The sequence below is a fragment of the Entelurus aequoreus genome, linkage group LG18 (genome assembly GCF_033978785.1).
Source record: "Entelurus aequoreus isolate RoL-2023_Sb linkage group LG18, RoL_Eaeq_v1.1, whole genome shotgun sequence".
In the NCBI taxonomy this organism is placed as follows: domain Eukaryota; kingdom Metazoa; phylum Chordata; class Actinopteri; order Syngnathiformes; family Syngnathidae; genus Entelurus; species Entelurus aequoreus.
Genome location: NC_084748.1, coordinates 43,445,321 through 43,472,195, shown reverse-complemented (window position 1 = coordinate 43,472,195; position 26,875 = coordinate 43,445,321). Strand labels below are relative to the sequence as shown.

Genomic DNA, 26,875 nt, shown 5'->3' with positions numbered 1-26,875 from the left:
TTTCCTTCAAAAATAAGGACATTTCAATGTGACCCCAAACTTTTGAACGGTAGTGTACAGCTTAAGTTGTTCAACAGTCCGGGGGTCTCCGTTGTGGTATTTTAGGCTTCATAATGCGCCACACATTTTCAATGGGAGACAGGTCTGGATTACAGGCAGGCCAGTCTAGTACCCGCACTCTTTTACTATGAAGCCACGTTGATGTAACACGTGGCTTGGCATTGTCTTTCTGAAATAAGCAGGGGCGTCCATGGTAACGTTGCTTGGATGGCAACATATGTTGCTCCAAAACCTGTATGTACCTTTCAGCATTAATGGCACCTTCACAGATGTGTAAGTTACCCATGTCTTGGGCACTAATACACCCCCATACCATCACACATGCTGGCTTTTCAGCTTTGCGCCTATAACAATCCGGATGGTTCTTTTCCTTTTTGGTCCGGAGGACACGACGTCCACAGTTTCCAAAAAGAATTTGAAATGTGGACACGTCAGACCACAGAACACTTTTCCACTTTGTATCAGTCCGTCTTAGATGAGCTCAGGCCCAGCGAAGCCGACAGCGTTTCTGGGTGTTGTTGATAAACGGTTTTCGCCTTGCATAGGAGAGTTTTAACTTGCACTTACAGATGTAGCGACCAACTGTAGTTACTGACAGTGGGTTTCTGAAGTGTTCCTGAGCTCATGTGGTGATATCCTTTACACACTGATGTCGCTTGTTGATGCAGTACAGCCTGAGGGATGGAAGGTCACGGGCTTAGCTGCTTACCTGCAGTGATTTCTCCAGATTCTCTGAACCCTTTGATGATATTACGGAGCGTAGATGGTGAAATCCCTAAATTCCTTGCAATAGCTGCTTGAGAAAGTTTTTTCTTAAACTGTTCAACAATTTGCTCACACATTTGTTGACAAAGTGGTGACCCTCGCCCCATCCTTGTTTGTGAATGACTGAGCATTTCATGGAATCTACTTTTATACCCAATCATGGCACCCACCTGTTCCCAATTTGCCTATTCACCTGTGGGATGTTCCAAATAAGTGTTTGATGAGCATTCCTCAACTTTATCAGTATTTATTGCCACCTTTCCCAACTTCTTTGTCACGTGTTGCTGGCATCTAATTCTAAAGTTAATGATTATTTGCAAAAAAAAATGTTTATCAGTTTGAACATTAAATATGTTGTCTTTGTAGCATATTCAACTGTTGAAAATGATTGGCAAATCATTGTATTCCGTTTATATTTACATCTAACACAATTTCCCAACTCATATGGAAACGGGTTTGTAATTTCCCAATCATCTTGACTTTGAACACACTGCACACCCATGAAGTGCATACTTAGTCAACAGCCATACATGTCACACTAAGGGTGGCCGTATGAACAACGCCAACACTGTCATAAACATGTGCCATATAGTGACACCACACTAAACAACAACGACAAACACATTTTGGAAGAATATTTCCACCGCAACACAACATAAACAAAACAGACCAAATTCCCAGAATTCCCTGCAGCACCAACTCTTCCGGGACGCTACAATATAAACAAACGCCATTGGTGGATCTACACCTGACATCCACTGTAATGATACCACGTACAATAGCGTATCTAGTCGATACTACTATGATTACATCGATATTTTTTAACATCACAAAATCTTCTTTAGTTTAAAAAAAAAATGTATATTATGTTTAAAACTATTTATAAAGTAAATATGTCCCTGGACACATGAGGACTTTGAATATGACCAATGTATGATCCTGTAACGACTTGGTATCGGATTGATTCCCAAATTTGTGGTATCATCCAAAACTAATGTAAAGTATCAAACAACAGAAGAATAAGTGATTATTACATTTTAGCAGAAGTGTAGATAGAACATGTTAGAAGAGAAAGTAAACAGATATTAACAGTAAATGAACAAGTAGATTAATAATACATTTTCTACCACTTGTCTTTAATAATGTTGACAAAATAATAGAATGATAAATGACACAATATGTTACTGCAGGAGTCTTTGTTTGTTTACTTACTACTAAAAGACAAGTTGTCTCGTATGTTCACTATTTTATTTAAGGATGAAATTGCAATAAGAAACATATGTTTAATGTACCCTGAGATTTTTTTGTTAAAATAAAGCCAATAATGACATTTGGAAATACTTCATACTTTTGGTCCCGGTAACGGTACCAAAATATTGGTATCGGGACAACACTAATACACACACACCGAGCACCCACTGGCAGAAATGTAGATCGGCGCCTATGATTTTGCTTTCTCATCAGGGGGACAAACCAATTTCAAAATACTCAATGTGAGCTTACAGCAGGTTTTGCTTCACCACCAGATGGCAGTGTTGGCCACAAACACAAAACATGTTTTACAAACAAATAAGAGTATATAGAAACACAGTGAAATCATTCTCCTGACAGTGATCTTAGCCTGGCAGGCATATTGTAGTGTTTTGTTTGTTTTGACAACACTATATCTGTATTGTTCATGATACTGTATAAACAACTGCTGTCTTCAATGGACATTCTTTGTTAAAGGGTTGATGAAACTGCAATTTTCCTACCACATCATCTACAGTCGTGGTCAAAAGTTTACATACACTTGTAAAGAACATAATGTCATGGCCGTCTTGAGTTTCCAATCATTTCTACAACTCTTATTTTTTAGTGATAGAGTGATTGGAGCACATACTTGACCACAGAACTTTCCTCCAGAAGGTCTTATCTTTGTCCATGTGATGTCAGACGAAACAAAAATGCAGCTGTTTGGCCACAATACCCAGCTATACTCAGTGGCTTAGTGGTTAGAGGGTCTGCCCTAAGATCGGTAGGTTGTGAGTTCAAACCCCGTCATACCGAAGACTATAAAAATGGGACCCATTACCTGCTTTCTTGGCACTCAGCATCAAGGGTTGGAATTGGGGGTTAAATCACCAAAAATGGTCACAAAAAACATTCATGAAGTTTGGTTCTTTTATGAATTTATTATGGGTCTACTGAAAATGTGAGCAAATGTGCTGGGTCAAAAGTATACATACGGCAATGTTAATATTTGCTTAAATGTCCCTTGGCAAGTTTCACTGCAATAAGGCACTTTTGGTAGCCATCCACAAGCTTCTGCTTGAGTTTTTGACCACTCCTCTTGACAAAATTGGTGCAGTTCAGCTAAATGTGTTGGTTTTCTGCACATGGACTTGTTTCTTCAGCATTGTCCACACGTCAGGACTTTGGGAAGGCCATTCTAAAACCTTAATTCTAGCCTGATTTAGCCATTCCTTTACCACTTTTGACGTGTGTTTGGGGTCATTGTCCTGTTGGAACACCCAACAGCACCCAAGACCCAACCTCCGGGCTGATGATTTTAGGTTGTCCTGAAGAATTTGGAGGTAATCCTCCTTTTTCATTGTCCCATTTACTCTCTGTAAAGCACCGGTTCCATTGGCAGGAATTTGCAGGATTGCACCAAGAAAAAAATCCTAGTTTGTGAACCCGTTCTCAAACAATGGCAATAAAAAACTATTCTGAATCTGATTCTGATTCAAAACAGGCCCAGAGCATAATACTATCACCACCATGCTTGACGGTAGGTGTGGTGTTCCTGGGATTAAAGGCCTCACCTTTTCTCCTCCAAACATATTGCTGGGTATTGTGGCCAAACAGCTCAATTTTTGTTACATCTGGCATCACATGGACAAAGATAAGACCTTCTGGAGGAAAGTTCTGTGGTCAGATGACACAAAATCGTGGTTGTAGACAACCATGCATTTCTACTCGATGTAATGATTAGATTATCCTTTTACGGCAATAAAAGCCTGCTACTTGACTATCTGTAATATACGTTGATTAATGTGTCTTGCATCTTTTATCTCGATCCCTCAAATGATGGCTAAGAGTGACCGAGCTCATTAGTGCTGGTCTGTTCTATGATAACATACTGTAAGCCATCTGTGTTACTTTGTACCAACCGCTAACGCATACCTTTGTTTCTCTGCAGTGGCGTCGTCTCAGTGCTGTGAGCGTTTGCACAAGGAGAAAGAAGAGGTGCGCGTCAATTTGGAGGAGGCCTTGAAGGAGCTGGACGAGCGCCACAAGGAAGAACTGGTGCAACTGGAGGACAGGTGTAGTGCCAGCATCCACTTCCACCAACAGAAAGCTTAAAAACGCAAGATTTGGTTCTAATTCTCTCCTGTTTGTTTGTGTGTCAGATTGAGGAGTTTTTACCAAACGGAGTGGGACAAGGTCCATAAAACGTACCAGGAGGAGGCTGACAAATATCGCATGTTGATGGAGCAACAGGTTAGAACTCAATCAAGCTCTTCAGCCAAATTCTCACCTTGGTTTTCATCTCAAAACCATAACTTTTAAACTGCTTATGGACAATGTATGGAAGTAACAATAGCAATGTTCACAATTATTATTATATAATATTATTATTATTATTATTTGAATTACAGTTACGTTAAAGCTTCAAAGGCCACATGAATGCCAGTTATTGATTTTGAAACTGGGGTTAGGGTTAGTAATGGTGAATATGTTCCCCATACTAAAGTGTCACCGAAAACTTTAACATTTTGGCAATATTATAAAAATAATCGGAATTTTTACTTTGGCAAAATGATGACAAAAGTCATAATTTTACTACAAAAATTTCACTATTTTACAAGAACAACCAAGAAAATTGGAAATATTGTGATGAAAGTCAGAATTTTATATGACAAATGTCACCATTTTGCATTAAAACGTAATAATTTTACATAAAAAATTTATAATTTTACGAGAAAATATTGCAATATTACAGAAACAGAAATAATATGAGAAATTGTTCCCAATTTTATAGGAAGAAAGTCGACACATTGTGAGAAAAAGACTGATTTTAGGTAAAAAAAATGTTGGTTGAATTTTTTGTTTGTAATCTTCCTTATTTACTAGTTATTAGTTATTACAGTATGTCTCTATATACATATGTATTATTATTTTTGAATTAATTTTGGCCAATGGGGGTGCATTTACATTTCTTACACACACTTGTTATTACATATGTTGGCCAGAGGGGGAGCACTTCAAATTTTTACACACACTTGTTATTTCATATGTTGACAGTCAATCTTTTTGGGACCACCCTAAATTTGATAGATTTCACCACCAGGGGTGCAAATGAGACATTCTCTATTAGATGCAATGGTTTTCCATATTGGGACCATGATTTCGGTCCTAACTTGTTCACACCTTTTTTACCTTCTTGAGACCTCTGAAAAATGCCTACCTCTCTAGGACCACCCTTTCTAGATATATAAAGATTTGTATTGACAACATTAATAATATATACATACTATTCCAATATAAAAAAGCTTGTTGTGAAAAATGAGTTGGAATTTCACAAGAAAAAGTCAGAATTTTGGCAGCCTTATAATAAAAGTTGTAATTTTACTTAACGCAAGTCAAAATTATACAAAAAAAATTGAACATTTGTGCAATATTATGATAAAAGTTGGAATTTTACTCTATTCGCCATTTTACAAGAAAAGCTTACAATTTTGGCAAGAGTCGTAACTTTACTCAACAAAAGTCACAATTTTATAAGAAAACTTTATAATGTTGGCAATATTATAATAATAATCGGAATTTTTACTTGGAAAAATGACGACAAAAGTCATAATTTTACTCCAAATATGTCACCATTTTACAAGAACAACAAAAAACTGGGCAATGTTGTGATGAAAGTCAGAATTTTATATGACGAATGTCACCATTTTGCATTAAAAAGTAATAATTTTACATTAAAAAAATTATAATTTTACAAGAAAATATTGCAATATTACAGAAACAAAAAGAATATGAGAACTTGTACCCAATTTTATAAGAAAGAAGTCGACACATTGTGAGAAAAAGACTGCTTTTAGTAATTATTTTTTTTGTTGAATTTTTTGTTTGTAATTGGTTTTTAATACTCCTTATTTACTTCAAGTTATTACAGTATTTCTCTATATACATATATATATATTTTTTTAAAATTAATTTTGGCCAAAGGGGGCACATTTCAATTTCTTACACACACTTGTTATTACAAATGTTGGCCAGAGGGGGAGCACTTCAAATTTTTACACACACTTGTTATTTCATATGTTGACAGTCAATTTTTTTGGTACCACCCTAAATTTGATAGATTTCACCACCAGGGGTGCAAATGAGACATTCTCTATTAGATGCAATGGTTTTCCGTATTGGGACCATGATTTATGTCATCACTGTTCACACCTCCTCATATGGAAGGTACTTTTCCTTCTTGGTCTCTCAAGAAGGGTAAATATACAAGAACACACACACACACACACACACACTCTTGTATTTCTTACCTTCTTGAGACCGCCGAAAAATGCCTACCTCTTTAGGACCACCCTTTCTAGGTATGTAAAGATTTGTATTGACAACATTAATAATATATACATACTATGCAAAAATAAAAAAGCTTGTAGTGAAAAATGAGTTGGAATTTCACAAGAAAAATGTTATAGTTTCACAAGAAAAACATATAATTTTGGCAGCGTTATAATAAAAGTCCTAATTTTACTCAACGCAAGTCAACATTTTACAAAACATTTGTGTAATATTATGATAAAAGTTGGAATTGTACTCAATAACAGTCGCAATTTTACAAGAAAAGCTTACAATTTTGGCAAGAGTCGTAATTTTACTCAACAAAAGTCACAATTTTATTATTTGGGCAACATTATAATAATAATCAGAATTTTTACTTGGCAAAATGATGACAGAGGTCATAATTTTACTCCAAAAATGTCACTATTTTACAAAAACAACAAAAGAAATTGGCAATATTATGATCCATCCATCCATCCATTTTCTACCGCTTGTCCCTTTCGGGGTCGCGGGGGGTGCTGGAGCCTATCTCAGCACGATGAAAGTCAGAATTTTATATGACAAATGTCACCATTTTGCATTGAAACGTAATCATTTTACATAAAAAAGTAATAACTTTACGAGAAAATATTGCAATATTACAGAAAGAATATGAGAAATTGTTCCCAATTTTATAAGAAAGAAGTTGACACACGGTGAGAAAAAGACACATTTTAGGTCATTTATTTTTTAATTGTTTTTTAATCTTCCTTATTTACTAGTTATTGGTTATTACAGTATGTCTCTATATACATATTCATTATTTTTTTAAAATACATTTTGGCCAAAGGGGGCGCATTTCAAATTTTTACACACACTTGTTATTTCATATGTTGACAGTCAATTTTTTTTGGCACCACCCTAATTTTGACAGATTTCACCACCAGGGGTGCAAATGAGACATTCTCTATTAGATGTAATGGTTTTCCATATTGGGACCATGATTTACGTCATCACTTGTTCACACCTCCTCATATGGAAGCTACTTTTCTTTGTTGGGTAGAAATACAAGAGCACACACACACACACACACACACACACACACACACACACACACACACACACACACACACACACACACACACACACACACACACGCACACGCGCACACGCACACACACACAAGACTCGAGCTCCACTCACATAAACTTTGTCTCCACTTTGTAGGTGGAGGGGCTGAGGACCAGACATGAAGCTGAGAGGAAGACCCAGGAAAGAAGTCATAGTCAAACAATAGAGTCCCTCAAACAACAGCATGAGACCTCTGTGCAAGGTGTGTTCTCCCATGTAACAAAAGTGATTCAACACACACACACACACATGCACACACACACACACGTCTCTGTTTCACGTTTCTCCAAAAGTCTTAGACCAGTGTGGCCAATTATTTATTGTTACTTTGTACTGAAAATGTTTTGCTTTGGCATCAACAAGTTACATCTCCATCCATCCATCCATTTTCTACCGCTTGTCCCTTTCGGGGTCGCTGGAGCCTATCTCAGCTGCATTCGGGCGGAAGGCGGTGTACACCCTGGACAAGTCCCCACCTCATCGCAGGGCCAACACAGATAGACAACATTCTCTTATTATTATAATCAAATGACAGCAGTCTAATATAAGTGTTTAGGTCCACTTACAATGATAATTACAACAAATATTGTTTTTCATGAACTGTGTACTTGTATTGTTTGTCTGGGTGGAGGTCCTGCTTTGGAAATGATTTGTACCGCTTTCAGACATTGCATTTAGTTCCCATTAAAACATTCACATGTTGCACAATGAGATGTAAGCAGGGGATCATGTGTACATTCCTGCAACTTCCTGTTTGTAACAAATATATTTTTATTTGTATTTATTTAATATACAAACAGCATTTCATGATTAATATTTATAAATAAAAATTCCTAATAAATGACACTAGAATAAGCACACATTTGATTGGTAAATCATAGTGAAACGACCTGGAATGACACTTTATGTGTGGTGTTGGAGTTGTCCCACTTTTTGTGTGTCTGTAAACGCATCACTTGCTAAGTGCCATATGTGCATGTGTTGGCGCAAGTGAGAAAGAGCGAGCGGCTGCTGTTGATATAACAAAGTTGCTTTTGGTCTGGTTTGTACTGCAGAAAATGACCAGTTTTGCTAGATATCATTTTTTTTACTAATGTTTTGGTGATGTGTTTATGGCCGACAATGAAGAGTTTTGCTCAGTAAAGTGATGGATGGAATTCATGTCCTCAAAGCGTCTCGACAGACGTTACAATATTTGAACAACGATGACGAAAACTGTTTTCTCCGTCGAAAATTGTTATGCGCTTATTTTTTTATTTGATTTTGTGCGTGGCATAGATTTGCTGTGCGCAGAGGACGCTTGAGCAGTGCGCAAATTGGTATTGGGACAAACCCAACCTAAAATACCTGGAAATAATTGCAAAAATATTTTACTTTTTTCTCCTCATTCTTATTTATCTATTGGTGATCTTGAGAACAAAAATAAAGAAATTGGCCTCGCTTGTTTTGACACTTTTGGAGGGGACCGTGTCCATTTTGCATGTGATTATATATTGATTGATTGATTGATTGATTGAGACTTTTATTAGTAGATTGCACAGTACAGTACATATTCCGTACAATTGACCACTAAATGGTAACACCCCAATAAGTTTTTCAACTTGTTTAAGTCGGGGGTCCACGTTAATCAATTTATGGTATTGGTGTGAATTTGGGTTTTTCTGTGCTTTTTTCAGACTTCAAAGACATTGAGAAAACCAACCTGGAGAACCTCGAGAAAACACTAAAGGAAACAGAAACTACTCTTTCTGTAAGACATGTTGCCTTTTTGTGATTTTGCCCATTGAAAAATGTCTAATACATTTGTGATATCATTTTAAAAAATCTATTACAGACTAAATAAACAAAGCAGATGTTTGTAGTCTGTTTTTCTAAATCACTCAGGAATTCTCAAATAGTTCACCAACTTGGTAGTCCTTGGTATTTTTCCAACTTCATACTTGCTTCTTGCATAGAACAAGTAAAAATATGACTGTTTTTGAGGGTGATTTCCGTGTCTTAGTGCCACATTTTCTGTCTCCGGCCAGGACAAAATATATGTGCTGTCAGCAGAGAAGGAGGCCCTGAATGAGAAGCTGAAAACCGAGGAGGACAGGAGGCGGCGGATACTCACCGACAAGAATCTGGTAAAAACTGTTCTAGCTGTAATTAGGGTTGTACGGTATACCGGTATTAGTATGTGTGGAGGTTGCCCTCCTGTGGGTTCTTCTGACCACAAGGATCCTCTCGTGAGCCCGGTAGTCTGGTGCAACAATGTTTTATGTTTTTAAGTTGATGAAAACTCTTTTTCATCAACTTTTCAGTCTTTCGGCAGCTTTTCCGTCTCGTGCGCATGTGTGGCTCCTCTAGCTCAAAACTCCGACTCCAACTGACTTGTCTCGTCTCGGCTGCTGCTAATAAGCATGGCAGGTGATTGGATGGTCAGCCCCAGCTGGGTAATCCAATCACCCGCCAGCTGTGCTTCCACACCCCGCTCCGCGGCAGGCCCGCGGACCACGCCCCCCTCCACAGTAGGGTACCGCGATACTAATGAATCATATTCGGTACTATACCGCCTCTGAAAAGTCGTCGTCACGTCGTGGCATTGCTGGTTTTATGAGCAGACGAGCATGTTCGGCAGCGCACAATCACGGAGTACTTACAAGCAGACACAGTGTGTAGACAGAAAAGGGAGAACGGACGCATTTTGGCTTAAAAAGTAACGATAAAGGTGAAGTTCTAACACTGAAACAGGAAGAGGTGCTTTAAGACATGGCGAGCTAGCTAGCGGCTAATGTCCATCCCCAGTCGGCAGTGTTTTAGCTACTTCTAAATCACTAATCCTCGCCTCCATGGCGACAAATAAAGTAAGTTTCTCACAAGTACCATTATCACTGCAGGACGAGGAATAGCTAAACATGCTTCACTACACACCATAGCTCACCGGCGTCACAATGTAAACAAACGCCATGGGTGGATTTACACCTGACAGTACACTGTAAAAAAAAATTCTGTAAAAAAAAAGGTCATCTACTGGCAGCTACGGCTGCCAAACGAAAACCATAAAATTAAAGTAAAACATTGTAAACCAAATAATGATCAAAAACATTATATTTACAGAAATTTTCGTGAAACGTTTTGCGGAAAAATATCGTAATTTTACAGATTTTTACTAAATTATTAAGATCAACCACCTTTAATAAAGTGAAGATGCAAACAGTTCTGCAGAAAAATACCTTTATTCTACAGAGTTTTTCCAAATTATTACGATCAAACACCTTTAATGAAGTGACAATGCTGGCAGTTCCACAGAAAAATACCATTATTTTACAGATTTTTTTCTGAATTGTTAAGATCAACCACTTTTAATAAAGTGGCGATGCAAACAGTTCTGCAGAAAAATACCTTTAGATTGTTAGTATGGACATAGACAAGCTACATATTTAATGAAAGATAATTACTGTAATTTTACATGAATTTGAAAGTAATTTAAGAAAACAGAAAATGCTATGTAAAATTAATTTGGTATTTTTCTGTAAAAGAAATAGAAATATACATAGTTTGTCATTGCTGGCATATTACTTAAAATAACAGGCGGATTGTTTATTTACAGATAATGTCTTCAATTCTACAGTTTTATAAAGTATTTAAAAAAAATAGAAAAATTACAGTAGAAATTTAGAGTAAATTAACCACAAAAATAGGATTTTTTTTTTTACAGTCGATATTACTATGATTACGTCGATATTTTTTGGCATCACATCTTCTTTCGTTTTTTAAAAATGTATATTATGTTTATAAACTCAGGAAATATGAGGACTTTGAATATGACCAATGTATGATCCTGTAACTACTTGGTATCGGATTGATACCCAAATGTGTGGTATCATCCAAAACTAATGTAAAATATCCAAACAACAGAAGAATAAGTGATTATTACATTTTAACAGACGTGTAGATAGAACATGTTGAAAGAGAAAGAAAGCAGATATTAACAGTAAATGAACAAATAGATTAATAATTCATTTTCTACCACTTGTCCTTAATAATGTTGACAAAATAATAGAATGATAAATGGCACAATATGTTACTGCATATGTCAGCAGCTAAATTAAGAGTCGTTGTTTGTTTACTTACTACTAAAAGACAAGTTGTCTTGTATGTTCACTATTTTATTTAAGGACAAACTTGCAATAAGAAACATATGTTTAATGTACCCTAAGATTTTTTGGTTAAAATAAAGCCAATAATGCCATTTTTTGTTGTCCCCTTTTTTTTTTAGAAAAGTACCAAAAAGTACCGAAAAGTGTCGAAATAATTTTGATAATGTTACCAAAATATTGGTATGGGGACAACACTAGTCTGGTGAGTGATTAGCGTAAGGTGTGCAATCTATTTTGCATCTGTTGTCATTAATATGCAGAATATATGCTGATCATCAAAACACCCACTATTCTGGGAGAAAAAGATGCAAATACAATTATTTATCACATGCAATGTGATCTAGAAGTACTATATTGCGCTTTATTTGCCACGTCTGAAAAGGTACAGTACATTTTTACACATAATGTCGCATTTTGTCAACATTTCTCTAACAATTCTAACCATTAAAACATTCAAAAGGTTCAACGCATTCAGGACATTTTGGCAATATTCCTTCACATGCTTTTGTTATTTCTGTGTTTACTTTCTTGTTGCTAGGAATGCTGAGTTATACACACCAGACTCGTGTTTATTGACTAGTGTTCCCACCTGCTGCAACGCTAATTATTCACCTTTATTTACCTGTTCTGGGATTATTGCTCACTACAATTTGTGCTTGAGTATTATCTATATGCTAACAGGTTATTTCATGTCTACTTAGTCATGCCATGTTAAGACTCTCTACGTATCACAAGCACTTCCCTGTGGCACAACCTTAATGATTTTTTATTATGATATAGAAATAAAGCATAATGAATTTTTATTCTGATAAAGAAATAAAGCATAATGCATTTTTATTATGATATAGAAATAAAGCAGGGGTGTCCAATAAGGAATCTACCGGTATGCTCTCATATTACATGCAGATAGTGATAGCTGTGGTTGTGATGCCATCTGGTGGCCATTGGGAGGAACTAAAGTCAGTGACCATTCTATGTACTTTCATTGACTCACAGCACAGATATTGATTATATGTCACAATCCAAACAACTTTACGGAGTCATGGTGCAGGAAAGAAGCATGCAACCAGCACAAACGCCTGACAAACATGGTCACACACGATACAACCTGATCACTGAACTTTGTGCATATTATAAAAAAAAACCATATCATCATAAAAAAATCAAAATTACACTCATTTGAGTGTAATTAAATTACACAAGGGACGATGGGAAAAATGCAAAACACTCTCTCTACATTTATCCATGTTTGACACATTTTAGCTGCTTGATATTTATGATTGATTACAAAAAACACACACATATATGTATATATATGTATGTATGCATGTATATGTGTATATATATATATATATATATATATATATATATATATATATATATATATATATATGTATATGTATGTATACATGTGTGTATACATGTGTGTATGTATGTATACATGTATGTATGTATATATATGTATGTATGTATACATGTATATATGTATGTATGTATGTGTATGTATGTGTATGTATGTATGTATGTATGTATATATGTATATGTATGTATGTATGTATGTATAAATGTATACATACAGTATATATATATATGCATGTATATATGTATATATCCATCCATCCATCCATATATATACAGTATATATATTTCTATGTATGTATACGTATGTATATGTATATATGTATATATATATTAATATATATATATATATACACTACCATTCAAAAGTTTGGGGTCATCCAAACAATTTTGTGGAATAGCCTTCATTTCTAAGAACAAGAATAGACTGTCGAGTTTCAGATGAAAGTTCTCTTTTTCTGGCCATTTTGAGCGTTTAATTGACCCCACAAATGTGATGCTCCAGAAACTCAATCTGCTCAAAGGAAGGTCAGTTTTGTAGCTTCTGTAACGAGCTCAACTGTTTTCAGATGTGTGAACATGATTGCACAAGGGTTTTCTAATCATCAATTAGCCTTCTGAGCCAATGAGCAAACACATTGTACCATTAGAACACTGGAGTGATAGTTGCTGGAAATGGGCCTCTATACACCTATGTAGATATTGCACCAAAAACCAGACATTTGCAGCTAGAATAGTCATTTACCACATTAGCAATGTATAGAGTGTATTTCTTTAAAGTTAAGACTAGTTTAAAGTTATCTTCATTGAAAAGTACAGTGCTTTTCCTTCAAAAATAAGGACATTTCAATGTGACCCCAAACTTTTGAACGGTAGTGGATATGTGTATATATGTATGTATATGTAAATATATATGTATATATGTATATAAATATGTATATATATATATATAATGTGTGTATATGTATATGTATGTATATATATGTATGGACATGTATGTATGTATATATATATATATATATATATATATATATATATATATATATATATATATATATATATATATATATATATATATATATTTATATTACGGCGTGGCGAAGTTGGTAGAGTGGCCGTGCCAGCAATCGGAGGGTTGCTGGTTACTGGGGTTCAATCCCCACCTTCTACCATCCTAGTCACGTCCGTTGTGTCCTTGGGCAAGACACTTCACCCTTGCTCCTGATGGGTGCTGGTAGCGCCTTGCATGGCAGCTCCCTCCATCAGTGTGTGAATGTGTGTGTGAATGGGTGAATGTGGAAATACTGTCAAAGCGCTTTAGTACCTTGAAGGTAGAAAAGCGCTATACAAGTATAACCCATTTATCATTTATTTATTATATATATATATATATATATATATATATATATATATATATATATATATAGTTTTTGTTTGGTGACCTACAGCAACATTAGGGGGACTAGTAAAACACAGTATTTCCTTTAAGAAAGAAAACGTGTCCAACATATACGCTTGTGTGTTTTTCTGCAGAGGGACTCCCACACCGTTTACCTGGAGCAAGAGCTGGAAAGTCTGAAGGTGGTGCTGGAGCTGAAGAACAGTCAGCTGCATCAGAAGGAAAAGAAGCTGATGGAGATGCACAAACTGGTGAGTCGGGTTTTCACATCAGTCACTTTCTGTTTTGTTGTTGCTCAGGCCTTGTTTCACCAACTTTAGATTGTTTGTGTGCTCTCACAGGTGGAGACAAATGTGAAAATGGAGGAGTGTTTGAGAAAGGTTCAACAGGAGAACGAGGACTATAAAGCCAGGATGGACAAACATGCTGCTCTCTCAAAGTGCGTACTTTGTGAATTTTAAATGGTCGCCTTTCACACATTATGAGCCTGATGTACTAAAGCACGGGTGTCAAACTCAAATACAGAGTGGGCCAAAATTTAAAACTGAACAAAGCCAAGGGCCAAGGTTGAACAAATTAACCTTTTAATAGGGACCCAAACAAGTTTTGCATTGAATATTGAACAAGCAAGGCTTATATGACTTTATAGTGACATGCATCGAGTTTCAAATAATAATAATAATAATAATAATTAAAAAATATCAATGGCATATCAAATACAATTGAAATAAAAATTGAATGCCTCTTTTCTATTTGCAGCCTTCTGAGGTAAATATCAACATTAACTTTTTCCACAGGCGAATACATTTGAAAATAAAACCAAGCATTCAGGACTTTAAACTGCTCAGTTGGCAACACACTGATCTAATCTGATGTGCCCAAGCCAGATACCTGCCATCTTTTCTTGGATGCTAGTTCATTAATGTCGGGGCTCAGGCTTTGAGCTGAGGCAACCTTCATTATCCAACGAAGGTGTTCATCAGTCATTATATCTCGTAATCCACAGTCTTGGGGGCGTGCCTTAAAGGCACCGCCTTTAACGTCCTCTACGAGCTGTCGTCACGTCCGCTTTTCATCCTATATTTAGTCTATTTATACCTGTCCTTTCCATCCTTACACTTTCCATCATTGTAACTGAGCTACTGTGTTGAACAATTTCCCTTGTGGATCATTAAAGTTTGTCTAAGTCTATTCTAAAAACGTGCCGGCCCAGTCACAAGATATGTACAAAATACACCCCCGCTACCACCAAACCCCCACCCCCCTCACACACCTTGTAGCGTCCCGGAAGAGTTAGTGCTGCAAAGGGTTCTGGGTATTTGTTCTGTTGTGTTTATGGTGTGTTACGGTGCGGATGTTCTCCCGAAATGTGTTTGTCATTCTTGTTTGGTGTGGGTTCACCGTGTGGCGTATATTTCTAACAGTGTTAAAGGCCTACTGAAATGATTTTTATTTATTTAAACGGGGATAGCAGATCTATTCTATGTGTCATACTTGATCATTTCGCGATGTTGCCATATTTTTGCTGAAAGGATTTAGTATAGAACAACGACGATAAAGATCGCAACTTTTGGTATCTGATAAAAAAAAAGGCTTGCCCCTACCGGAAGTAGCGTGACGTAGTCAGTTGAACATATCCGCAAAGTTCCCTATTGTTTACAATGATGGCCGCATGAAGTGAGAGAGATTCGGACAGAGAAAGCGACAATTTCCCCATTAATTTGAGCGAGGATGAAAGATTTGTGGATGAGGAAAGTGCAAGTGTAGGACTAGTGGGGGTGACCTGATATTCAGCTGGGAATGACTACAACAGTAACTAAACACAAGACATATATATACTCTATTAGCCACAACACAACCAGGCTTATATTTAATATGCCACAAATTAATCCTGCATAAAACACCTCAGTGTTTGTTATGCTAGCTCCTAGCTCCTATGCTAGCTCCTAGCTCCTAGCTCCATATAAGCTGCCAATACAATTCAAACACCTGCACAACACACACAATCACTCAGCCCAAAAGACCGTTCACCTAACCCAAGGTTCATAAAGCTTATATATTTAAACAAAGTAACGTACGTGACGCGCAGCTGCTACTCACGGTACCTGATATTCAGCTGGGAATGACTAAAACAGTAAATAAACACAAGACATATATATACTCTATTAGCCACAACACAACCAGGCTTATATTTAATATGCCACAAATTAATCCTGCATAAAAACACCTACGTGTTTGTTATGCTAGCTCCTAGCTCCTCTGCTAGCTCCTAGCACCATAGAACACGCCAATACAATTCAAACACCTGATCAACACACACAATCACTCAGCCCAAAAGACCGTTCACCTAACCCAAGGTTCATAAAGCTTATATATTTAAACAAAGTTACGTACGTGACGCGCACGTACGGTCAAGCGATCAAATGTTTGGAAGCCAAAGCTGCATACTCACGGTAGCAAGTCTGCGTCTTTGTCATCCAAATCAAAGTAATCCTGGTAAGAGTCTGTGTTGTCCCAGTTCTCTACAGGCGTCTGTGTATCGAAGTCAAAAGTCCTCCTGGTTAGAGTCTCTGTTATCCGAGTTCTTCCATCTTGACTGCATCTTTCGGGAATGTAAACAATGAAACACCGGCTGTGTTGTGTTGCTGCTGACTTCCTTCGCAAAATACGTCCGCTTTGCACCGAGAACTTTCTTCTTTGCTTGCTCAGCTTCTTTCTCCATAATGCAATGAACATAATTGCAACAGATTCACCAACACAGATGTCCAGAATACATCCAGAATGAGATGAAAACAGCTATTTCGTATTGGCTTCAATGTGGAAGCCATACCTGTGTTCTACTGGCTACGTCACGCGCATACGTCATCCTCAGAGGCGTTTCGAACCGGAAGTTTAGCGGGAAATTTAAAATTGCACTTTATAAGTTAACCCGGCCGTATTGGCATGTGTTGCAATGTTAAGATTTCATCATTGATATATAAACTATCAGACTGCGTGGTCGGTAGTAGTGGCTTTCAGTAGGCCTTTAAAGTTGTTTATACGGTCACCTTCAGTGTAACCTGTATCGCTGTTGATCAAGTATGCGTTGCATTCACTTGTGTGTGCGTGCAGAAGCCGTAGATATTATGTGACTGGGCCAGCACTCGTTGGACTGGATGAAAAGCAGACGTGACGATTTTCGGGAGGGGCACTGAAATTTGGGAGTCTACCGGGAGGGTTGGCAAGTATGAGAATTAGCGGTGTTAATATAATCTGTGTATAATCCGCGGGCCAGCTCTAGTGTTATTTTGATATCGCTTCAAGGGCCAAGTGAAGGGCCAGAGTTTGACACCCACGTACTAAAGGTTTGCGTGAAAATAAAATAGCTGATCTACTAAACTTATGCACAGAGGATTGTGCCTCTTAAAGGGGAACCACACTTTTTGGGGGGGATTTTGCCTATTGTTCACAATCATTATAAAAGACATAAAAATGGAGGGATTTTTTTTTTAAGGCATTCTAAATATTAAATAAACGTAAATGCAAGCCCACTCACAATGGTGCTCCACTATTTCGCCCATAAAATCCAAGAAATAACCATTCAAAAACCGCCAACAATACCCCATTTACATTCGGTGATTTAAATATTAACCAAGTATTAGTGATGTTGTTATTATAAGCGCTAACAAAGGGTTCAGAGAAATCACTGCACGTAAGCGATGATATTACGGACCTTCGATCCCTCAGGCGGTACTGCATCAACAAGCGACATCCGTGTGTAAAGGATATCACCACGTGGGCTCAGGAACACTTCAGAAAACCCCTGTCAGTAACTACAGTTCATCGCTACATCTGTGAGTGCAAGTTAAAACTCTACTATGCAAAGCGAAAGCCATTTATCAACAACACCCAGAAACGCCGCCGGCTTCGCTGGGCCCGAGCTCATCCAAGATGGACTGATGCAAAGTCTTAAAGTGTTCTGTGGTCTGACGAGTAAACATTTCAAATTGTTTTTGGAAAATGTGGACGTTGTGTCCTCCGGACCAAAGAGGAAAAGAAGCATCCGGATTGTTCTAGGCGCAAAGTTGAAAAGCCAGCATCTGTGATGGTATGGGGGTGTATTAGTGCCCAAGGCATGGGTAACTTACACATCTGTGAAGGCACCAAAGGTACATACAGGTTTTGGAGCAACATATGTTGCCATCCAAGCAACGTTATCATGGACGCCCCTGCTTATTTCAGCAAGACAATGCCAAGCCACGTGTTACAACAGCGTGGCTTCATAGTAAAAGAGTGCGGGTACTAGACTGGCCTGCCTGTAGTCCAGACCTGTCTCCCATTGAAAATGTGTGGCGCATTATGAAGCCTAAAATACCACAACGGAGACCCCCGGACTGTTGAACAACTAAACACACACGAACCGTTTGCTGACATACTCAAAACAGTAGTTATTAAATATGACTTTGGAGCAAAATTTACACCAAAGCATATTATCTAGATCAGTCATTTTAAAACTGTGGTATGCGGGCTCCATCTAGTGGTACGCCAAACCATCACTTGATTAAAGTACAGCGTTTGAATTTTCCTATATTTAAACACAGTGTTACCGTTCAAACTGTGTGTAATGTAACAATGGCATGAATGTTTACTGTACTTGTTAAATAAAACGTCTGCCTTGTTTTAATTAATACCCAGCCCTACTACGCTACTGTGTTTTAATGTCGGTCATTATGGTGGTACTGGGAGAGCCAAAGGGGTCAAATGGGACAATATTAAATGAATACATTATTTAAATAATTACTTAAATGTGTTACGGATTGTACAGGGGAAGAAGACGGCACAGACAACAGGGACGTCGTTTAACTCTATATTTATTCATATACGAGAATATGAAGTGTGAACTAACCCAACTATGTGTATGGTGTGCGACTATGTGTGGGAATTAAATGTTAAGTGTTACTGGTGGTGTTGAGCGAGGGGCAAGGCTGGCTCGAAGGCAGGAAGTCAGGGGCAATAGAGAGGCGTCAAAGTCCGTGTCCAGGCGGGAGGTCGAGATCCGAAAGGGGCAGCCAGAGAACCAGAGGGAAACACAGGGAGACGAGACACACAGCTCGTAACGCGGGAAAGGAGGTAGGCTGCTGGAAGACGACAAGGCGGACACGAGACCAATCAACACGGAGGGGGAGAAACACAGAGAGAGAGTATGCGTATAGCTTGTAGAATTTCGGTTTACTGTACAGGAACAGGTAGCTACGTTCTGGCACAGGATAGCAGGCTGCGCTGGCTTAAGAAGGCAGGTCTTCTCATCAGCGACAGGTGCGTTGATTGCTGACGATCGAATGCAGCCGCTTGCTGCAGCCGGAGTGGTGCGGACAGATGAATGCGCCGTGCCAAAATGTGTCATTAATTTACTATAAAAGTACATGTACTTATTTATTTCATTTAATTAATTATTTAATACATGACTGATTTATTATTTCATGATTTAATTATTTCGCAATTTATTGACTTATTTAATGATTTACTCAATAATTTCATGAACCTGTGTGTGAGCGCTTCAGGAATTTATTTTATCTGTCCAAGTCAGTGGGTGGGGCTGAAAAGAATCTATACATTTTTGGTCTGAAGTCTGGAACTTTCACTGGAAGTCTTCGAAAACCTGGGTACACCCATACTTTTTTTGGGAGTCGGTAGAACATATTTTTAGACGTTGCGCAGTATGTGGAACCAAAATCAGCTTTGTAATTTTGAAAAATATCCGTGTTTGAGAGAGAGTATGCATATAGCCTGTAGAATTTCGGCTTACTGTACAGGGACAGGTAGCTACGTTCTGGCACAGGACAGCAGGTTGCGCTGGCTTAAGAAGGCAGGTCTTCTCATCAGCGACAAGTGCGTTGATTGCTGACGATCGAATGCAGACGCTTGCTGCTGCCGGAGTGGTGCGGACAGATGAATGCGCCGTGCCAAAATGTGTCATTAATTTACTATAAAAGTACATGTACTTATTTATTTCATTTAATTAATTATTTAATACATGACTGATTTATTATTTCATGATTTAATTATTTCTCAATTTATTGACTTATTTAATGATTTACTCAATAATTTAATGAATCTGTGTGTGTGCGCTTCAGGAATTTATTTTATCTGTCCAAGTCAGTGGGTGGGGCTGAAAAGAATCTATACATTTTTGGTCTGAAGTCTGGAACTTTCACTGGAAGTCTTCGAAAACCTGGGTACACCCATACTTTTTTTGGGAGTCGGTAGAACATATTTTTAGACGTTGCGGAGTATGTGGAACCAAAATCAGCTTTGTAATTTTGAAAAATATCCGTGTTTGAGAGAGAGTATGCATATAGCCTGTAGAATCGCGGCTTACTGTACAGGGACAGGTAGCTACGTTCTGGCACAGGACAGCAGGTTGCGCTGGCTTAAGAAGGCAGGTCTTCTCATTGAACCAAAATCAGCTTAGTAATTTTGAAAAATATCCGTGTTTGTGTGTTTGTGTTCAGGCAGCTGTCCAGCGAGCAGGCCAAACTCCAGCAGACGCTGCAGAAAGAGTCCAAGGTCAACAAGCGTCTGTCCATGGAGAACGAGGAGCTGCTGTGGAAGCTGCACAACGGCGACCTGCTGGCGAGTCCGCGCCGACTCTCCCCCACGTCTCCCTTCGGCTCGCCGCAGAACTCCGCCTCCTTCGCCGCAGCTGCGCCCTTATCTCCCAGATAATGGCCTCGATATGCCTTCTTTTAAAGGGAAAGTTGTTTTGAAAGCGGAGACGTGGTGGACGCGAGTCCATGTGAGCGTCCGACTATCAACACGACAGACTTTTATTTTTCCTGGAGAAAACAGGCACACCTCAGGGTCTGTATATAAAACATCCCTCTTGTTATGTCCATCCTTACCTTTTTGTCTTCTTGTTATGTACACACGTTGAGGTCTCCGGTTATTTCTTGTGTTACCATTCATTCCAAAGACACACGGACTTTGTGGTATCTGTTCTTGGTTTGTGGTCTGCTTGAGTTTGTAAACCGCAAAATGTCGGTGGATTTACGTGGAACCTTTTTTTTGCCTGTCGGCTTCTTGCTTGAGATACACTATATTACCAAAAGTATTTGGCCACCTGCCTTGACTCACATATGACCTTGGAAGTGCCATCCCATTCCTAACCCACAGGCTTCAATATGATGTCGGTCCACCTTTTTGCGGCTATTACGGCTTTAACTCTTCTGGGAAGGCTGTCCACAAGGTTGCGGAGTGTTGTTTATAGGAATTTTCCACCGTTCTTCCAAAAGCGCATTGGTGAGGTTGTTCGAGAAGGCCTGGCTCTCAGTCTCCGTTCTAATTCATCCCAAAAGGTGTTCTATCGGGTTCAGGTCAGGACTCTGTGCAGGCCAGTCAAGTTCATCCACACCAGACTCTTGTCAGCCATGTCTTTATGGACCTTGCTTTGTGCACTGGTGCACAGTCATGTTGGAAGAGGAAGGGGCCCGCTCCGAACTGTTCCCACAAGGTTGGAAGCATGGAATTGTCCAAAATGTTTTGGTATCCTGGAGCATTCAAAGTTCCTTTCACTGGAGCCAACTCCTGACAAAACAACCCCACACCATAATTCCTCCTCCGCCAAATTTCACGCTCGGCACAATGCAGTCCGAAATGTGTCGTTCTCCTGGCAACCTCCAAACCCCAGACTCGTCCATCAGATTCATTAGTCCAGAGAATGCTCTAGAGTCCAGTGGCGTCGTGGTTACAACCACTGCATCCGACGCTTCGGTGATGTATGGCTTAGATGCAGCCGCTCGGCCATGGAAACCCATTCCATGAAGCTCTCCGCGTACTGTACGTGGGCTAATCGGAAGGTCACATGAAGTTTGGAGCTCTGTAGCAACTGACTGTGCAGAAAGTCTTTGCACTATGCGCTTACGTGCAGTTTACGTGGCCTACCACTTGGTGGCTGAGTTGCTGTTGTTCCCCAAATCTTCCATTTCCTTGTAATAAAGCCGACAGTTGACTTAGGAGCGAGGACATTTCACGACTGGATTTGTTGCACAGGTGGCATCCTATGACAGTTCCACGCTGGAAATCACCGAGTGATTAGGACACCAGATTCTGATCATTTGGAATGGTGGCCGAATACTTTTGGCAATATAGTGTATGTTCCTTTCTTCCCAAAGAGCGAAGCTCAATCAATCACTCCGCCTAAAGAAGTGAACTAACAGTTTATTGCATACACCTGAACTATGGACTTGGACCTGATCCTACGGACGTTCTGGGTTTTGCTCCTTCCATCCTTACTCTACTCTGTGGAATGTAATCCTATACAGGCCGGAGCCGTACAAATGGCAATAATTAATACCCTGTAAAGTCGCCTGGAGCCCGCAAAACTTCATTGAGAGACAATGGCCCCATGCCTAGTTTTGTTGCTCCAAAAAACCCTCAAATGTATCCAGAATGCCTCAGCAAGTTCCTTTTATTTTTACAAAATAGGATAAAATATAGTATGAGATCACGTCATTCTCGTCATGTTTTTATTGTCGGCACTCCGTTACAAAGATGGCATAAATGCCAAAGCAACGACAGAAGCGCTATATAGCACAGGGGTGTCAAACTCATTCTAGATTGGGGGCCACATGGAGAAAAATCTACTCCCAAGTTTTTGATTGATTTAATTTGATTGATTGATTGAAAGTTGTTATTAGTAGATTGCACAGTACAGTACATATTCCGTACAATTGACCACTGAATGGTAACACCCCAATAAGTTTTTCAATTTGTTTAAAGTCGGGGTCCACGTTGATTAATTCATGGTAAAAGTGGGCCGGGACTGGTAAAATCTTGGCACGATAACTTAAAAATAAAGACAACTTCAGATTGTTTTTATTTGTTTAAAAATACACTGCAAAAAGTCAGTGTTCAAAAACAAGAAAAAATTAAAGCTGCAAGCAGCGTTGGTCGGGTCCGCATTTTGGCAGGTGCTAGTCCTAGGTGTCCCAATACTTTTGTCCAGTGGTAGTCCTGAGTGAGACCTACATAGAGGTTTTTGTTGCAAGTCTCTACGATATTCGTACTAGGAGTTAGAGGAAGTTGTGTCTGTGTTTTTTTCCTAGGTGCTGCGGCACAGTGGTTCTTTTCTTTGAAGGCTCGTAAAATCAAAACCGTAGCACTTATTAAAACGCTTTCGCCAACTTTTAATCAGAAGGGTTCAATCTCTCTCCTGTAGTGGTTTGAAGCCAAAACGACAAACGCGCTCAGAGGAGATAATGTTTGATGTTTGGTGACCGCTTTTTAAAAAAAAATTGTTTTGAAGTGGGGATATCAAACTTCCTGTTGATTTTTGCTGAAGGATTTCAATCTATGAAATGTAGGTCTAAGTGAGACCTACGTAGAGGTTTTTGTTTCATGTCTCTAAAACGTTCCTACCGGAAGTTACAAGCAGTTTTGTCTGTGTTTTCCTCTGAGAAGCAGTTTTGTCTCTGTTTTATTCAAAAATTGCGCTAGAGCGCAATTTTGAATTTTGGGGTTCGGTTTTTATTTTAGATCGCAATTTCCACCAGTCCCAATGTGTGTAAAAATTTTGATGAGTTTTGAAGTATTTTAAGGGGGTCAAATTACAGCTCAAAAAGAGGCAAAAATTAGTGTTTTTAGTAATTTTTTGTGTTGAAGGGGAAATTGCCAACTTCCTGTTGGTTTTTGCCCGAGGATGTGAAATTATGAATTGTAGGTCTAAGTGAGACCTACATACAGGTTTTTGTTTCATGTCTCTACGTCCTTCCTAGTGGGAGTTACATGCAGTTTGTTTTTGTTTTTTTCCTAGGGGGCGCTAGAGCGCAATTTTGATTTTTGGGGTTTGGTTTTTTTACTAAAGTGTGCTGTCACAGTTTTTCTATGTGTGTATAAAATTTGGTGAGTTTTGAAGCATGTTAAGGGGGGCAAAGTAGTGCGCAAAGCTGCGGAATAATAATCAACCTTACAATTTTAATAGGTTCCTTTGTACCTGTACAAAGGACTCCCTGTGGGAGTCCTTTATACAGGGTACATGCGAACCCTAAAAATACAGAAAATTAGGTGTATTTTATTTGAACTAAGCAAAATTTTTCTGCCAATAGAACAAGAAAATTCGACTTGTCAAGAATTTCCAAAACAAGTAAAATTAGCTAACCTCAATTAACCCAAAAACACCTTAAAATAAGTATATTCTCACTAATAACAAGTGCACTTTTCTTGGTAGAAAAAAAACCCAACCTTTTTGCTCAATATGTTGAAAAATATTCTTAAATGAAGTAAATGCCAGTGCCATTATCTTGACATAATGATATGCGCTCGGCATCATGATTTTTTTTCATGCTCGAAATAAGAAATTATTACTTTAAAAAAGCAGTTTTCTACTTGTGAGTGTTGATGACACAGCTTTGCAACAGTTGATATTCTAGTTTCAAGCATGTTTTACTCAATATAGCTCATCAAATCTCAGCAACAAGCTGTAATATCTTACTGAGATCATTTAGGAGCAAAACACTTAAAACAAGTAAAACACTCTAACATAAAACCTGCTTAGTGAGAAGAATTATCTTATCAGACAGAAAATAACTAAATATCGCCCTTATTTGAGATATTAAAGCACATTCTTAAAATGTACAAATCATAATGCGGTTGGGTTTTATTTTTTTACACTTACCTGTTTGCGGTTAATAGTATATATACTTTATTTGTCGTTATTTATATTTTCTGAATAAATGATGTGATAATGTCGATGAGTCAACTCATTGGTGTTGATTTTCAATCTATCAAGATAAAAAAATGATATCAAAATCAAATTACAGAATCTTATTTATGTAGTTTGATCATGTGGTTTATTTTGTACATATGTAGCATCATCTACAAAGATACAAAGAATTGCTATTGCGACATCTAGGAGATGATCTAATTTCATCTATTTGGGTTAAAAATACTTTTTTGCAAACCAGTAATTATAGTCTGCAAATGGTGTGTTGTTGTTGAGTGTCGGTGCTGTCTAGAGCTCGGCAGAGTAACCGTGTAATACGCTTCCATATCAGTAGGTGGCAGCAGGTAGCTATTTGCTTTGTAGATGTCGGAAACAGCGGGAGACAGGGTGCAGGTAAAAAGGTGTCCAATGCTTTAAAAAGTAACCAAAAATAAACAAAAGGTGAGTGCCCCTAAGAAAAGGCATTGAAGCTTAGGGAAGGCTACGCAGAACGAGACTAAAACTGAACTGGCTACAAAGTGAACAAAAACCGAATGCTGGACGACAGCAAAGACTTACTGCGGAGCAAAGACGGCGTCCACGATGTACATCCGAACATGACATGTCAATCAACAATGTCCCCGCAAAGAAGGATTAAAAACAACTGAAATGTTCTTGATTGCTAAAACAAAGCAGATGCGGGAAATATCGCTCAACGGAAGACATGAAAATACCAAAAAAAAAGAGAAAAAGCCACCAAAATAGGAGCGCAAGACAAGAACTAAAAGACTACACACAGAAAAACACAAACAACTCAAAATAAGTCAGGGGGTGATGTGACAGGTGGTGACAGTACACCTACTTTGAGACAAGAGCTATAGTTGCAACAATTGCGGGAAAGTCTTTTTAATTGACAATATCTTATTTTAATTATTTCTGCTGTGTGGATTTTTTCAATGAAAAAAAATGTGCCTTGGCTCAGAAAAGGTTGAGGGGGGGTGTATTTAAAAAAAAAAAAAAATTTTTTTTACTTAAATTTTTTTATTTAAGTAAAAAAAAAAATTTTTTTTTTTTTTTACTTAAATAAATACAATCATGTGTGCTTACGGACTGTATACCTGCAGGCTGTATTGATCTATATTGATATAGAATGTATATATCGTGTTTTTTATGTTGATTTCATAAAAAAAAAAAAAAAAAAATTTTTTTTAAAAAATTTCAGGTTAATTTGTATACTTAGCAAACTCATCCCTCGGGCCTGATCCGGTCCCTCTGGCCCTACGTTTGACACCCCTGCTTCAGCAGCAACGTTTGATTGATTGATTGAGACTTTTATTAGTAGATTGCACAGTACAGTACATATTCCGTACAATTGACCACTAAATGGTAACACCCCAATAAGTTTTTCAACTTGTTTAAGTCGGGGTCCACTTAAATCAGGGGTGTCCAAAGTGCGGCCCGGGGGCCATTTGCGGCCCGCAGCTAATAGTTTACCGGCCCGCCACACGTTCTGGAAATGCTATAGCAAAAATAAATAAAAAAACATTTAAAAAAAGTGGAATGAGGTGAAATCTGCCTAGAAAAAGTTGCAATGTTGACACAAAAGCTGCCATGCAGGCTGTTTTATTTTCTTTTTTTTGCCATTTCTTAAAAAAAAAGAACTCAATGTTATAATGAATTATTGATCTATTCAAGGCTCCAATTATTTCAAATATTTAACTTTAAAATGTTTTATGTGGAAAATATTGTGTGGTTGCCATACAAAAACATCAACGTTTTCTTTGACAAAAGAGCATA

The 26,875-nt window shown here is 38.1% G+C and overlaps 1 protein-coding gene across 2 annotated transcripts in view; it reads left to right on the top strand.

Annotated features, from left to right (window-relative positions):
• LOC133634143 (microtubule-associated tumor suppressor 1 homolog) overlaps positions 1-26,071 on the top strand; it is a 162,966-nt gene extending 136,895 nt beyond the window's left edge. For both annotated transcript variants that reach the window (XM_062027190.1, XM_062027189.1), the window contains exons 11-18: positions 4,010-4,133; positions 4,221-4,311; positions 7,597-7,702; positions 9,177-9,250; positions 9,528-9,626; positions 14,535-14,651; positions 14,742-14,839; positions 20,892-26,071. In XM_062027190.1, the coding sequence (XP_061883174.1) occupies positions 4,010-4,133; positions 4,221-4,311; positions 7,597-7,702; positions 9,177-9,250; positions 9,528-9,626; positions 14,535-14,651; positions 14,742-14,839; positions 20,892-21,105 (923 nt within the window). In that variant the 3' untranslated portion in view covers positions 21,106-26,071. The remainder of the gene's footprint in view (positions 1-4,009; positions 4,134-4,220; positions 4,312-7,596; positions 7,703-9,176; positions 9,251-9,527; positions 9,627-14,534; positions 14,652-14,741; positions 14,840-20,891) is intronic.
• Positions 26,072-26,875: the final 804 nt, after the last annotated feature.